The sequence below is a fragment of the Momordica charantia genome (assembly GCF_013281855.1).
Source record: "Momordica charantia cultivar OHB3-1 chromosome 11 unlocalized genomic scaffold, Mcharantia_2.0 BLBB01000011.1, whole genome shotgun sequence".
NCBI classification, from domain to species: Eukaryota; Viridiplantae; Streptophyta; class Magnoliopsida; order Cucurbitales; family Cucurbitaceae; genus Momordica; species Momordica charantia.
The window spans coordinates 1,779,169-1,795,858 of NW_028275159.1; the positions used below are offsets into that span (position 1 = coordinate 1,779,169).

General features: G+C 30.3%; 1 protein-coding gene and 1 long non-coding RNA gene across 2 annotated transcripts; both read left to right on the plus strand.

Annotated features, from left to right (window-relative positions):
- The first annotated feature begins 7,149 nt into the window (after positions 1-7,149).
- LOC148208002 (uncharacterized) lies at positions 7,150-8,071 on the plus strand. Its single transcript, XR_015788685.1, has 3 exons — positions 7,150-7,272; positions 7,455-7,681; positions 7,774-8,071. It is a non-coding gene; the product is annotated as an uncharacterized LOC148208002 (long non-coding RNA).
- Positions 8,072-11,881: 3,810 nt separating this feature from the next.
- TIC22-IV (Tic22-like family protein) lies at positions 11,882-15,338 on the plus strand. The gene is made up of 9 exons (XM_022286885.2): positions 11,882-12,319; positions 12,569-12,631; positions 13,024-13,098; positions 13,544-13,594; positions 13,907-13,966; positions 14,079-14,150; positions 14,606-14,641; positions 14,730-14,894; positions 14,985-15,338. The coding sequence occupies exons 1-8, from the start codon at positions 11,933-11,935 to the stop codon at positions 14,820-14,822; spliced, it is 837 nt and encodes a 278-aa protein (XP_022142577.1). The 5' UTR covers positions 11,882-11,932; the 3' UTR covers positions 14,823-14,894; positions 14,985-15,338.
- Positions 15,339-16,690: the final 1,352 nt, after the last annotated feature.

The following is a 16,690-nucleotide window of genomic DNA, read 5'->3' on the forward strand; positions in this document are numbered from 1 at the left end:
TTGACATGGGCTCTCCCATTCGAGTCACTATCTATTTTGGGGTATGAAAGAGGTTCATAAATAACAACACTACTATACTAATATATATGTTTTTTTCCAAGACTAATGTACCTGTTTAGAGTTTTTTTTTCAAGCATAACAATAGGTAGGAAATTCAAACTCATATCCTTTTAATCAGAGATACATGGTTAAGAGCTATGTTCAAATCTATGAATTTGAAACTTGACTTTCCATAATCATAATTTTCGGTACAACACGTGGGATAAGAACATTTGAAGTCACGGGTTTTTGTCAAACATGAGTGTCTTCATCCATTTGAGTTATGCTCAAATTTGCTCCGCTCTCGTAGTTGTAGATTTGTTAAGAGTTTTGAATTTGACTTTCAACCCATTTGAGCGTCCTGCTTCTATTTTTTTATATATAATATATTTTTAAAAAAATATAAGCAAAATTTACATATTTAGGAAAAATAATATAAATAGATCAATACAAATAAATTATATATATTGGAGAGAAAGTTAATTCAAACATAGCTATAATATCTCTATGATAATATCTCTATGATGTAGTGAGTTGGTTTTATATTTTTGGTTTAATTATTTTAGTTTTTTTTTTCAAAAATATAAAAGTAATTGATCACTACATCAAAAAGTTTTTAGGCTCAATTTTTTACTCCCGAAAATATAATCATACTTAATAATACTTAGGTACAAACAATATAATTCAGCATTCATTTCTTGGCTCCCGTCAATTTTGTCGAAAATAAGAGAAAATTTTTGTTTTTTAGGAAAGATAAATAAATAGCTTTAAAATTATATTAGTGGTGCCCTAAATATTTTCCACAAAAGAAAATGAAGAGGGAGATAAAATAAAATAGTTGAATATATATCAATACTACATTTTAAATTAAAAATATGTTAAACAATTATTTACTTCTTTTAGTCCACACTGGCAGTAGTAATACATGATGGGATTGGAACCTCTGCAACAATTATTTGGTAATACTAATAAAATGGGATCAGATTCAAAGTATAGCGTAATCGCAGTTTACAGCGTAATCAAGAAGGCAATCGAGTTCGTCAAGAGTAACGTAGCCATCGCCGTCGGAATCGGCGGCGGCGAGACACCGGCGGGCTCTGAAACTGCTCCAGTTGGATCCGAAGAAATCGAAGGCCGACTTCAATTCCAGCCGCGAAAGTCGGCCGTCGCCGTTTTCGTCGTGCTTCAGGAAAATAGCCCGCAGCTGCTCTCTGGTGAAAGGAACTGGAGATCTCTTGTAATCGCTGAGGCCGCCGCCGAAGAAATTCCTCATCGCCATACCTTGATCTAATTAGTCGCCGCTCTGATCTGATTCCTCGTCTCCCTTGAGTTGTGGAATATGGTTGGGGAAGCTATTTATCGACCCAATCCTCTCCCGCTTCCCTTTCAATTCCGCCCTAAAAAATTAGGGCGCGCTTTCCAATTTGGAATTTAGATTTCGCCTTAACAAATCGTAGTTCTTCTTCTTTCTAACTTTTTTAATTTTAAATGTATGTACATATATATTATAAACACGTGAGACTCTACCAAACTACACGTGGGAGAATAAAAGAAAAATATATCTACCAAACTATATTCAAACTTTTATTATACCAGTTATTATTTCGAATCTGTATCCAATCATTTTTCTCTAAATATTGACACTGCCCAACCCAACACGCCACAGAGAATAATTAAAAATAATATATATCCATTTTAGTTTTAAACTTTTTGAAAAGAAAAATCCAACTTTCAAATGTTTTAGTTATTCCTTTTGTTTTAATTTCTAAATTCAATATAAAAACTACTAAAGTCCCTATGGTTAATCTAAAGAGCAATATTTCTCCGGAGGTAAGAAATTACTACTACATACCACTCAAATTCGATAGGTATTTCAATTTTAATGAAAGAAAGAAAAAGTCTATGTTCTCTTTTATAGATAAAAAAAAATCTTAGTGTTGGAAAAAAATATCCTTATTCTAGTCTAAATCTACTTAGAAATTTTATACACGCATTAATTAATACTGCCTTATGTACACATTTGTTGATGAAGTATTATGTATAAGAGCAAAGAAAAATATGCTAATGTGGTGTTTTTATTAAATTATTTACTAAAAGAATTGATAATGACTAGAAAATTGTTTCTTCTTAAATTTCAAAGATTCCAAAGGTAATGTTGGAAAATTTAAAAAGTAAGGTGCCAAGATGAATATATATAATTTAGACTTATATATAACATCTTTTTCTCGATGAAAACGTAATTGGAATTTGGAACTTGTAAATTTTGGACTCCGTTTGATAATATATATTTTTTTAGTACAACAATTTGAAAATAATGGGGATCAAAATTTCGATCTTAAAAGAAAATTATATGTCAATTACCGTTCAACATTTGTTTACCCATACTATTAAATAAAAATGATTGATTATTAAAACAAATATCAGTAATTAATAATATTTAAATATGCTCTATCTATATATGAGAGGTTGGTTCTAAAGAGAGAGTGCTGGCATCTGGAAAAGTACACATGGCTTCCAAACAAAGCTACGCACAATTATAGAAATATAAATAATAATAAGAATAAAGAATAAAGAAAGCTATGCACTATGTAGCTAGCTACTTTTAAATTTTTATAGATTTTGTAGATTTAAATTTCAGGCCCCTCTCGTACGGATAATTCGGTAATATTAAAGCACGTGTATGTAAAATAACAATATATTTTTTAATTGTCTTCACTGGTGCGAAGGTGCTATTTTTTAATGGGACTCTGTTGGGATTGACAAATACAACCGACAGAATTGACTACAGAAAAACAACAATAATATTGTGTATCGAAAATAATTTCGACATGACCTTGTATTAAATCGTACTTTTGTCGATTGTTTCTCCAGATTAACACCGCATCTAATTGGCCATTCGTTCGAGTCGGAGCTCATAAATTTATTAAGAGACTTGAAAGAAGATTAATTTATATTTTCAATCTATTAAAAAACTTCTACTATTATATTATACATTAATAAAGTTACTGTATTTTTTATGGTTTTAATTCGTGTGTTATTTTATATAAACGGATTCTTGCTTAGAGGAGCAGCGAAATTTAGCGTTCATCCATTTCTATTTTCTTTAAGAAAATTCTTACTTTATTTCTAAAATAAAAATTGTGGTGCCAAACAAAACACCCAGAATCGTTGTTGGGCACCACAAAATGAATAAAAATAATTCAATTGGACCATTAGAATATGACTATCACTTTCATACTTTTTAGATGTATATTAAAAAGATATATACTCATTATTGATTAAAACAATTAGTCACGTGAATAAATATTTTAGGTAAACAAACGAAAAAATGTCGATTTTTTTAACCATCACCGATTAATTTATTGGTTCAAACGGATCAAGGTAAATCCAAAAGATTTAGAAGAAATACAATTTTGATTAACATATTTTATCATAGATTTTAAAAAAATTAAAAATTTATTCAAAGTAACAACAATTTTTTTACGATAATTAGTATATACCCTCCAAGTAAGAGATTGTGAGTTCAAATCCCTTTTCCAACATGCTGTAACTTTTTATAATTATAATTTAAAAGATACTTTAAAAATATTTTTCAAAATTTTCTTCATGTTTTGTTATATATTTGAAAATTGTAAAAATACTTTAAAGTTTAAACGTGTATTTTATGCGTGGTTTGCTTAAAAACATCATTCCCAAGAATTATTTCAAGCATACTATAAATACATATTCACTTTTTTTTTCTTTTAATGTATATTTTTTTAATGATAAAAAATGTTAGTGTTGTCAATCCACTTGATATAAATACGAACAGACCCATAAAAACGACTAAACAAGTAATTTATCATAATTGATTAATTAGTATATATACATAATTGATAAGCATTATATGAGCTATACTTATGAGAAAGAATTATAATTAGACTATTGGTTATTTTTGTATTATTTGTGATATATATTTATGTACATACGATATAGTTTGACATGAATGGATAATCGAAAGGAAACGAGACATATAAATGAATCAAATTGAAAAAAAAAAATCACAATTCGAGTTGAACAAGGAAATAATACAAATATGCAACCAAGCTCAAATACTCAAAAAAGATAATTAAGATTTAAGAGTCACTGACCATAGAATTAATAGTTCATTCAATATTAAATAGTTAAGTAAGTTGTTTATAGATTCAATAGGTCGAAATCAATTCCTTAAAACGTGTACTTTCTCTTTCTTATGACATATTTATTTTGTTTGTTATATTCTACCATTCGAATTTGATTTTATAAATAAAATTGAGTAATATTAATTGTTGGTGCTTGAAAAATAAAAACTCAATTTAGAAAATAATATCGATATTCACTTACCAAACTATGTTAAAATTTAACTGTATTTGCAATTAGCAATTTATGTTATAATAATAAATAATAAACGAATATTTCTTAATTTCCAGAAAAAAATAGTTGCATAATGAAAGAAAAAGAGAAAAAGACTGCCAATGAACAAAATGATAAGACTACCACCAATGAACAAAATGATAGTTGCACGAATCATAGATACCTTTAGGAAAGTGTTACAAGAGAATATATGACGATTTTGAAATCATGCTTTCATTTTCTTTGTTACAAAATTCAATATTGAAGCTGGTAGTAATATCATGGTAGTGGGTGGGGTCAAAGATTGTCTTTTAATACTATGCGACGAAAAATTCAACATTCTCGTTTGTCTATAAACTTTTTTAGTACAACATATTAGAGGTACGAGAGTTTGAACCTTCGACCTCATGAAAAAGAGTCGATGTCAATTATCAATGAACTATGCTTATATTGATGTATATATATCAAGGGTTTAAATGTTGATGTCGATAGAAATGTCGAGGTCTCAATTTCATTGAAATATCGATGAAAATATCGATATTATGGATATTTCTGTAAAAGTTATAAAAATTAAAAAATCGTAAAAAATATTCAATTAAATAACAAATACACATTTTCCTATTTCATGAGTTTAAAATAATTAATATTAATATTATGTATATATTAGTGACATTTTGTTAATATTTTTCATAATTTGTTAATTTTTTTGTATTATGATGGAAAGATTGGTTTAACCTCATGTCGATGTCAAACCCATAAAAACATGGACATATCGATAGATATATATCATCATGGTTCAACTACTCAAGGTATGGATGTCCACACATTATTTAAATTATAATAGTTTAAAAAAAGAAAAGAAAAAATAATATTAAATTTCTATCCACATTTTTCATATAATCCCTCAATATATAGATATTAAAAGATAACAAAATATCACGTGACATAATATTAGTAATTTTAATTCTAATTTATTTTAAATGCGTCATCGTGTATTTGTCAATTTACATACTTTTTAAGAAATTTTAAATCTCTACCCTTTTTATAAATAGACAACATCAACATTTACAGTCTATTGATTCAATTGTTAAAATTTTTGGAGCCGAATAAATGTTTGATTAAAAATGATTTTGGCAAGATTATAATCGTTCTAATCATGCCAAAATCACTTTTATTTTAAAATAGAAGGCCTCTAAAGGTATATTTAGGAGTGATTTTGGCAATGAAAAAATCACTTTCCTTCCATTGATCATATTAGATAAATTAGAAAACTGATTTGTAGGAAAGTTTAAAGGTGTGTTTGAGAGTTTTGTCATTATCAAAATCACTTGACCATTGATCATGTTTAACAAATTAAAAAATTAATTTTGGGAAGGTTTAAAATCACTATATAATTTTGGATTTTTTTCCTTTCAGAAAATCAATTATATTAAAATAATTTTTCAAAATTACCCATTCTACCATCAATCTCAAACACATCATGTAATTATTTTAGGTGTTTGATTCATCATGTAATTATTTTAGGTGATTCTAGATTAATCACCTGTGAGGTGACCCTCCAAGTGAATTTTGATGAAAAGATTAATAGGAAATTAACTTTTAAAATATTATTGTTTTTGAGAGAGAAAATATTTCTTGCTTCTAAACCTTTTTGTCTCTCTAACTTTATTAATATTTAATTTTGTTTGTTATCTATATATTTTTTTCTCTCTAGTTTTTTTTTCTCACTCTATAATGTCTCCTTAAAATGATTAATTTTTCCAAACATGCTTATAAATTAATTAACACAATCCATAAATTAACTATATATATATACACACACACACATATAATACACTTTAATTACTGAATCTGTAATCAATTCATCAAACATCACACATAACATAAAGTTTACAACACAAACAATGAAAGCCATTTATTTGATTAAGTTTATAGAAACTGGGCAACGATCACCACATAAATCGCCGTCGTGGGAAGCGGCAGCGGAGGAGCGGCAAAATCACACAACATAACCCTGGCTCATCATATACTTGATGAACTGATCGATCTCGTCCTGGCCGAGTTTTCCGTCTCCGTTCTGATCGGCGTAGCAGAGCGCCTTGAAAGCAAGATGAACAGGCATTTCAGCGTCCAACCGTCTCAAGGCGTTCTTGAGCTCGTACAATCCCAATCCTCCGTCTTCATTGGTGTCCATCTCCTTGAATATCTCCCTCAGTTGCTTCTCCGAGTAGCCGTACTCCGAAGACGCGGCCTTCGGCTTCGATTTTGCAAGGAGCGACATGGTTCCGATCCTGATTTTCGATCGACGAGTCTGTGGAATGGATTGATTCCACTAAGGTTTCGATTTGATTGGATTGAATTTGTGGATGATTGAAGTTAGAGGAAGGGGGAATTTATATAGAAATCGAGAGAGACGGCTGGGTTGAGCCCTAATTTGATCCGGAGTTATCTTCTCCATCGGAATGGTATGGCTCTCTGATTCGGTCGCGTCGCCAGAAATGGGAATCCAATTCGTCTTTTCAGTGTCGTGCTGCTTGCGCTTGCGACTTGATAAATTTCCATTTTTTTAATATACCAAATATTGTGTAAGGGTGTTTTCGTAATTTTAGTTTAAAAAAAAGAAAAAAAAAAGAAAATAAGAAAAGAAAAGAAAAGGAAAGTGGAAAAGTGAGATGTGTGTGTTGTGGAGGAAGCCACGTGGAAATGAAAAACAAAAGAAAAAAAAAGGAAACAGAGAAGAAAACGAAAGGAAAAGAGGAGAAGGGAAAAAAAAAGAAACCAAAGAAACGAAAACGAAACAGAGGAAGGAGAGGATGAAATTGAAGTTTCTGAAATCGATTTGAGGTTGGGAACTTGATTTTGGTAAGTTTTGGAATTTTAAACCTTGAATTTCTAGGATATAGACTCCCTTGCTTTGTGGGTCTGTGAATCACAAGTTTTTTTTCGAGATTGGAATAAAATGATCTATGGGTGTTGCTTTGCCTAAGAGATTTCTTGAACTCTTGTGATGGTTTCGGCCTCTGTGCATGATTTCATTGTTGTAGGTCGGAGGAATCTGTGAAGTAAAAGAAGAAGAGAAGAAATGGAGAGAAAGAAATGGAGGGTTTCGTTGGTTGTGGTTTGGGAAGAAGAAGATGAATAGTGCAGAGGAGAGAGAAAGACGAGTATAATCAATGGTTAATAACCAAGTTGGAATTTGTGTATTGTGGGCCTCATTTGTAAGGAAAATGAGAGAGGAAGATGTGTAATTGGACAGTAGAGAGAGAGTGAGGTTGTTCATTAAATTAATGGTTTAATTTGAAGAATTGTAGAGTTTAATTGGAAATTTGGTGTGAATTGAAATTTCATTGGTTATTATTTCAGGATGATCGGAAATTGGAGCAGCGTACCAACCCAATTCACCTCGTTCATAGGATTTGCGAGTGGTTATTTTACTAAATATTTTAAGATATCTATTATAGAACTTCAAGAAAAAATATATTACGTATGTTTGATTATTGTTGGAAAAGCTTATTATCTCAACTCAAAGAAGTTTGTTATAAGAGTTTAAATTTCAGTTTATATGGAAGAAGTTTTATAAAATTATTTCCTTATTAAAATGTCACTCACTGAGCTTCCTAGCTAACTGTTTATCATTATTTTCCTCCACCATGTTGCACCTGTGTTTCATTGAGATAGCCGACCAGTTTCTGCTACTCACCGTCTCAGAATTTGCATATCATTTTGTATGTACATCTAGAATGACTCATACTGGAATAATTGTACCTTTTGTGGTTGTACATCATGTTTAGGAGTCGTGACCGAGTAGTTATTTTTGAGATGAAATATGTTACACTTTATGTTTTATATGTTGAAGAATAATCTAAATTAGTTTTAGATATTTAGAAAGAAGTTGACTATAAACTTGGTAGATGGTTGAGGGTCTGCGGTCGACACGATTTGTCCTATAGTTAGTAGGTGTTTAGGGCGGGTCGTGTCATATTGTTAGCCTTGTAAATTTCCATCCAGGCTTGAACATTTTGCATAAAAAATCGATAAAATATAAAAGTGTATATATCGACTAAATATCATTGATTATTAAGAAGTAATATTAATATGAGTAATTTTTAATTTATAATAATTTAAATGTTTGAAATTTTTTATTTTTGTAATGTGTTCATAAATATTTATTTATATCAATATTTTCATCATCATTTTCATAAAATTGAGACCTCCTGGATATTTGACATTTAAAATCTTATATGAAACTTTAATAAATGTTTTGATTTTGAGTTATATTATAAAATTGAGTAAGAATTTATTTAGTCCGTAAATTTGTAAAAATTTATATTATATATATAATTTGGTTGATTGTTTAGAGACTTACCGCATTTTTTAAACATTTAAACTTCAAAATTTTATTAGATAATTTTTTAGAGATCTATTAAAGGGGATTTTAAAAATTGTAGACAAAATTTGTAATTTAATTCTATATTTCTATTAATTACTTATTTCTAACTTCATTAATTAAATACTAATATGATGTGACTATTTGTATGAAAAATTACTTTAGCTCAGTCAAAATTTATTTAATGAATATGTTATGTAGGAGGCTGATTAATAACGTTAGTGGATATAGAATGAGTGTAATTTGAAATATTTTAATTTTAATTTATTATTAAAATTCATGAATATTGATGAAATTTTTTCTTTTAATAATATGAATATTCAATAGTTGCTTAAAAGTAAAAATGACAACGTGTTTCATTTAAATAAGACATGAGTTGTACTAATCTAACATAGCATAACTCAATTTTATTTAGAGATCTTTTTCATTTTTTTTAAGATAAGATACGTATCCCTTTTCATTTGTCAAAGAAAAAAAATTTGAAAGAATAACTTTTTTATATAAAGTTTGAAATTTGAAAATTTGATGGTTCTTAATTAGGAATATTTTCTTTTCTAAATAGAGGAGACTAGTTTTTTTTTTTCCTTTTTTTGTGAAAGAATGGAATAATATTTATTGGCGAGGGACGACTAATTTAAATTTAACCTAACAGTTTTTTCCTCAAGATATTGTTAAACATGTGTCAAATTTGTACTTCTTTTTCATATTTAAAGGATTGAAATGGTTTGACATATATAATTTTTAAAATTACTTTTATTGTTTTTATTTTTTATTTTAAAAATAAAATTTTGAATATATGTTTAGGTGATAATATTTTAAAAGTTCAGAATTTATTTTCACCGGTGGCTGATTTCTTAAAATAATTAACGTTATTTATTTTTTATAAGTAGAAATTTCAAGGGATCAATAAACACCATGTCCTTTTTCTTTTTCTTTTTCTTTTTCAAGCACTATACTTATTCTGTTTACAAAAACAAAGTGCTGGAGGAATAAAGCAAAAAATGTCAGATATTTCCATGCAGTGATAATTTTATTTGAATCATTAAACTTTTCAACCATTGATCCAATAATAATATACGGACAAAGGAAAAGATATTCTATTCTACTGGTTAATGATTGGTTAAATTATAAGGAGACAGTAATCACTTGTTTTTACTTATATATAAATTTAGCGAGGTAGAATTTTATAGGGATTGGGTGGAATAATTAAATAGTCATTTTGCAAACTATACCTTCTATATATATATATATATATATAAAAGAGTGAGAAAGTCATTTATTCAAAGTAGGTAAACTTTTATTTAAGGTAAAAGTTTAAACGTACGTGTGTATATATATATACGCGCGCGGCATTATAGCATTAAATGCATGTGTTTATTTATATCTTTAAAAAATGTATTTATTTATATAAGTTTAAATAATTTACAAACTTCATTTGTATTATACTCTTAATGTTATGTATCATTCATGTCGTTTATTCAAACATCCAAATTTTTAAAAATAATTGTAATATACAAAATGCAGTCAATACATACTTTTTATGTAATTCAACGACAATATAATAATGGAGGCATTTTGCCTACATAATGGAGGCATTTTGCCTACATAATATAGTATAAATATGTATTTTCATATATATATATATATTAATAGATTTAAAATTTTACAAAAATAATAAAATCAAAATAAATCCCAAACTCAAATACAATAATAAAAGTCCGGATTATGCTCCCATTTGTTAAAAAGAAAAGTTTTAATATTTTTTTGAAACACACGTTACATTTATTCAATTAATGGTAAAAATATTACACGTGAAGAATTGTTTTTCCTACTACTTTTTATTCAGTTAAAAAATAAAATAACAGATTTTAACTTCATACACATGAGACCCATTATTCTCGTCCCATAGGATAGCAACATTGTGCGTGATCAAAAATCGTATTTACTTTCCTCCATAAAATTTGAAAGATTTTGTTTTAATATTTCAATTTTGTATATATATTAGTTACTTTATTACTTATTTAATTTAAATTCAAACTCATTATGAGATGTGATACTTAGCACAGTACTTATTTAAATAGATATAAAGTCACATAAATACTTGCTTGTTAAACTTTTGTTATACAATAAACAACAAAAACTAAAATTAAATGCTTACCTAAAATTTATAGACTAAGTGAGAGTACTTGAAAACCAAGAAAACTAAACTATAATAAATATGAAATATGAGAATCAAAACATAGAGCGAAAATTTTGAATTAGATCTATATTATGGGGAAAATTGACTTGTACATGTCGAGGACGAGGAGGAACTAGCCAAATGTATCTAAGACAGAGCTTAGCTCAACTCTGATACATATGAAGATTATGTTAATGAAATATCTACCGATATACGATATAATATCATTTCTGTTGGTCGGAGATCTAACATCTAACAAAAGATCCACTAAGTATGGATGATCTAAGATATCATATGCCTCTAATCAAGCTTAGCTTGATACTAGTTCAGACTAAGTATTAACTAAAGTTTAAGTGTCGATGTGACCAAGCACCCACCACATAGGTACAATATTTATTTACAAATAAATTCAATAGATAAAAAGTTCATCGTGTGTCATCCTTGAAGGGATTCGTGGGGCTCTCTCGACGAGTTGCTCTCGGTTACTTGTGGAATCGGATTCTCTAGAAGCAATTTCTCTCCTAAATCACCCTTTCTTGGTCCTGAAGGGGTGTGGACTCACGACATCAAGCTTCTAGCGACAAATTTTGAGTTCGTTCAATTCATGTATGTTCCTTGCCGTTGCAACCGCCTTGTTGATTTGCTTGCTAAGCGCTCTTTGGGCTCTTCGTCTTCGTGTTCTTGGTTTCACGGAATTCCCCCTATTATTACGTCTTGGAAACATTGATGTAATTTCACCTTTTGTTATTGATATTTCTGCATTGAGATATCACCTCATCCAAAATCTGGCATCGAACACAATAAATAATATTTTTGACATTAACAAAAACAAGAATTTAAGGATCAAGTCCAATTTATATTTGATTTTAGGTCAATATTTTTGTTGTAAAAAGCCCATAAATTTTGGACATAATAAAAACCCGAAGCCACGGAAGAATCGGGGGTTTCTCGTGGCTATGGAGACCCCAAAACCCTACCCGCACGCGAACCCTCTGCTATCCATTTCCTCTTTCATTCACAATCACTGTATCCGACTCGGTGCCGAGTTTTCGAATCGTCTCGAAGATACCAAGCGCTTTGCCGGAACCCTTGCCAGAAGATGGCCGGCGGAGGCAAATTGGCGATTCCTCCCCACACCAGCGTTCGCGTCCCTTACGCAGCACACGAATGCCTTGGCTGCCACTCTAAGCTCGGACCAAGTGGCTAAGTCCCTCGTCGGCACGGCGGTCTACACTGTTAGCAATTCAAACAACGAGTTCGTGCTCGTTTCCGATCCCAATGGAGTTAAGTCAATAGGCTTACTATGCTTCCGCAAGGAAGATGCCGAGACCTTTTTGGCTCAGGTATATTTTGCCCCTGTTTTTCTGGCATTCACGAATGTTGAAGTAATAGGGAAGAAGGGTAGGAAAAACTTGTCGAAATCAATTTTATGCTTTTTTTCTTAGTGGAATTTGTGTTGAATGGTGTGTGAAATTATCTTGGGAGTAAGTTTTATATTATGTTTAGTCGGTTAAAATCTGATGTTTCGTCCGTAACTTTTGAGAGTTCTGATATTTTTGTTACAATATGATATCCATTATAGTGAATTGCAGGCCCGGTCAAGAAAAAGAGAATTAAGAAGTAATGCGAAGGTTGTCCCAATTACCCTTGACCAGGTACTTTTCTTGCATCTCGGTTACTTTAAGTACCAAATTCTTATCATTTATTTTTTTGTTGTTTTTTTCCCAATGTCACAACCACGAAGTGGAATTCAATAGTGAAGGTTATAGTGTGGGTGGTAGATAACTAAATTTTCTAGTTTATTCTCCTGACGGATGGGTTGGGACACAAGATGTATCTGTTTTATTGTGATCTGACTGGTGAAAAATTTCGTCTGTGAGACTCATGAATTTGGATGTTTCTTAGTGTGGATTATATGAGAACACTTTGAGATACAGTCTGATTTTTCTTTTGCCTATTTTGTTTACTATGTACCTCATCATTCACTCTTAATTTTTCACTTCAATAGCTTTATTTGTAATTTTTGCTCATTTTTAATGATTTACAGGTTTATATGTTGAAAGTAGAAGGTATTGCATTCCGGTTTTTGCCGGATCCTGTTCAGATAAAGAATGCATTGGAGGCAAGTTTCTTTTGATCTTGTCATTTCTCAAGGCTCTCAGACAGTGGTTTGTGTTAGAGAGTAGAGTATCACCTTCTATGCCATATTTTATATTCACTCATTTGGTTTCTAGATTTCAACTTTTATAGAAATAGCAAGATTTTGATAAGAGATGCTAGGTTGATACTGGTTAGGTACTAACTACTATAGGTGTGGTGTAGTCAAGAAGGAAAGTTAGAAAGGTAATGACTTTGGAGTTTTGAGTTCAAACTCCATGTGCCCATATATCTATCTATCTAGCATAAATCTTGAGAGATGCATTGGTATTTCAATTTTGATAATTTGAGATGTTATAGTCATTGCACATGTTAAAAAACATTTACTAACAATCTCAAGCATTTTGTACATATGCTATTTTCTGTTGACATATGAAAATTGGCTCATAATTGTTTCTCTTTACTTATAGCTCAAAGCTTCGGATACCAGAAGCAGTTTTGATGGAGTTCCTGTGTTTCAGGTAAATTAAATGGTTTTAGCAATGGGAAAAATTTGCGTCGTGAAAACTCCAAAAAGATAGGACTCATAAATTGGAGCATTGGACGTTTTCCAAATTTTTTTAATGTAGAGCGTAAGCAGCTCTGAATCATGATTGTCTTCGTGCCTGCTTCATATTGTAAGCATGATTATAATTGGGTTGATACTTCTCATATCCTGCTCATGTACTTTGGACATTTAATATGAAGAAGCTTATCTGTATATGGAGTTCCTTGTTTGTCCTAGGTTGCTTTACTTTCTCAACTCTTGTAATAATATATCTATTTTTTTACAGTCTGATCTTCTGATCGTGAAAAAGAAAAACAAGCGTTATTGTCCTATATACTTTGCAAAGGTCTGTATAATTTCTGAGAAACCATGGATACATCAAACTATTTAGAATGCTCTTTGATAAGGTGGTTATGACCTCACCTCCCTCTAATACTCGTTTTTTATTGGAAATATAGGAAGATATAGAAAGGGAACTGTTGAAGGTCTCTAAGGCATCTAGAGGATTAGGAACTTCTCAACATATTATGGTATGGTATCTACCTTTTTCTCTTGTACACTTTACTCATTGAATGGGTGCTCATTGAATGGGTTCTCAGTTCAGCGCTCCCCATGATGTGGTGTTTTTTCCTTCTGTGCGTTTTGGTACACTATTGCTTTTTACACTTTAGAAGTAACAATTATGCTACTCGTCAGATATGCTAACTCTTTGTTGCATAAAAGATTGGTTTTGTTATTTTTCACCATATAGTTTACATTGCAGTTTAAAGCAGTTTCTTGCCCCAAAAATTTATGAAATGTAAACAGCCTGTTGGGAAATAATGATGTTGATAAGTACAGGCCAGAATCTGAAAATATTATCCTGCGAGTGCAAAACCGTGTATGATCTTTTGCATGTTTCTGTCTGAAAATGAAATATTTGTTTCAGTAAGTCCACAAATTTATTGCTTATTCCCTTCTTTTAACCCAAATTGTAATACGACAGGTGGGTAGTTTGGAAGATGTTCTAAAGAAAATGGAGGTAAGGTTTCTTGATCTCAACTAGCAGCATCCATCCATCTTTAAATATAGAAATTGAACTTCATCGTTGTTTTCTTAATCAATTGCAGTTGAATGAGAAGAATTCTGCCTGGGAAGATCTAATTTTCATTCCACCTGGCAAAAGCCACTCTCAACACATTCAAGAAGTGGGCAAAGCATGACATAGGCTGTGGACTCGGCCAACAGAATGCACGAGAAGAATGGAGCATGGAGCACTGATTCAGCCAACTGAGGTTAGAAAACATTGGAATTCTATTATAATTGATCTTCACCCCATAGAAGAGGAATAATAAACACTGATGGTCTTTTTTCTTCCCCATTAGACATGACAACGGATCTGATCCAGAGATAATTTTGAGACTGGAGAAGCTAACGTCTTCTCTTTTAGGTCGAGAAGGTTAGTGAAAATGTTGCGGCTGGATTTCTCATATGTGTTGAGTTTGATCTTACGTCTGTATAGACCATCTGTTCGACTTAGTGTTCTTTTGTAGATCAGAATTAATGTAATTGAGCCTGTGAAATGGTTACCAATCCCTAAGATGCAAGTCCCATTTTGCTCATACGTAGCCAAAATACAATACTAAACGGAGGGGGGTATTCATGTGGAAAGGGGATAAATTTGACTGTTTATTGCAATATTCGAGTTTCTCAATAAATGAACATTTAATTTTTTTTTCTCCACCAAAAAGACATTTTACCTTCAAAATTTATTTACTGTTCAACTCAAAAGCTTAAGTTGGGTTACGGTAAATTTAATTGTTTCTTCATGTTAAAATGTAATATTTATTTAGAGATAAAATAAATGATGTCCTTGATTTTATTTTGATCTTCATCTGCCCAATTGAGTTTATATATTCTATTTGCGTGATCCGAATCCGTACACTGGTTATTGTTGGATAACTTCTGTATACAAAAGTTCAATCAAATTTAATTATATAATGCCAAGGTGAGCAGCATAATTAGCTGTAATTGGTATATCCTTCTAATCAAGAGGGTGTGAGGTCGAATCCTCTCTCTAATGTTTTATACTAAAAAAAACTTAATTAATTAATTATATAATATTCTCAAATAATTTACTTTTTATTATTCATTTATTACGAACAAATAATAGGAAAAAAGATTTACCTGCACGCATATCAATTGTTGTCATTTAAACTTCTAATTTCATCCAATTGAATTTTATACTTACAATTTTTACCTTCTGTTTAATTTTTGAATTTTTTATAAAGTAATGTAATATCTTCAAAAGTCCCTAATGTCAATCAAAATTAAGTTCTGTACAAAAATAGGTATGATCAATGCAAAAAACAATAATGGAATAATTGTGATAAAATTCACAAAAAAAAGCTCTAATTATAATTTTTGGAAATACCATCAACTTTATACTAGAAATATATTTTATAATTCCATGGGACATATAATGATACTATTTCGTTAAAACGAAACTGAACATAAAGTAAAAATTATAACATTAAGTTTAAGATAAATATTGTAATGTTTATCTAAGTTTATGATGTAATGCATTGAAATTAAAAAATAGAGGAAAAATTATTACATCATACCAAGTTTAAGGGTAAAAACTAATGTCTCCCAGTAAAGATCTAACTTTCACTTATCAATTAAGTCCTCACTCCATTATTGCAACCAATACCAATTACACTGCATCTTTTTTCTTCTCTTTCACACATTTAGTAAGAATAAAAGTGACAAAACAATTATATTACACAGGCTACATCAAATAATGTCTCCTTATTCTAGTAGCCTCTAACAAACAGGGCTTATACTTGAAGCAAGTGCAAGGATCGGCTGTTTTGGTGGACCATAATGTCTCCTACAGAGCAGAGGGAGTTAAAGAATGTCATTTGATTGAAACATTGTGTAAGAACCAAGGAAGAAGAATGTGGGTTATGAATTATGATGAAAAAAGAGCATAATTTAATTGGTGTCAGAATTTGGGCATTGTTTTGAAATGTAGCTCTGTACTGGAGAGACCAATCTCAATCTGATTGCTCTTTCTTGTACATTTTTA

Excerpts from the sequence above, each read along its gene's own strand:
- TIC22-IV (XM_022286885.2), top strand. The coding sequence starts at position 11,933 with ATGGAGACCCCAAAACCCTACCCGCACGCGAACCCTCTGCTATCCATT. Across the intron at positions 12,320-12,568 it reads CCGAGACCTTTTTGGCTCAG|GCCCGGTCAAGAAAAAGAGA; the intron begins GTATATTTTGCC and ends AGTGAATTGCAG. Across the intron at positions 13,595-13,906 it reads ATGGAGTTCCTGTGTTTCAG|TCTGATCTTCTGATCGTGAA; the intron begins GTAAATTAAATG and ends ATTTTTTTACAG.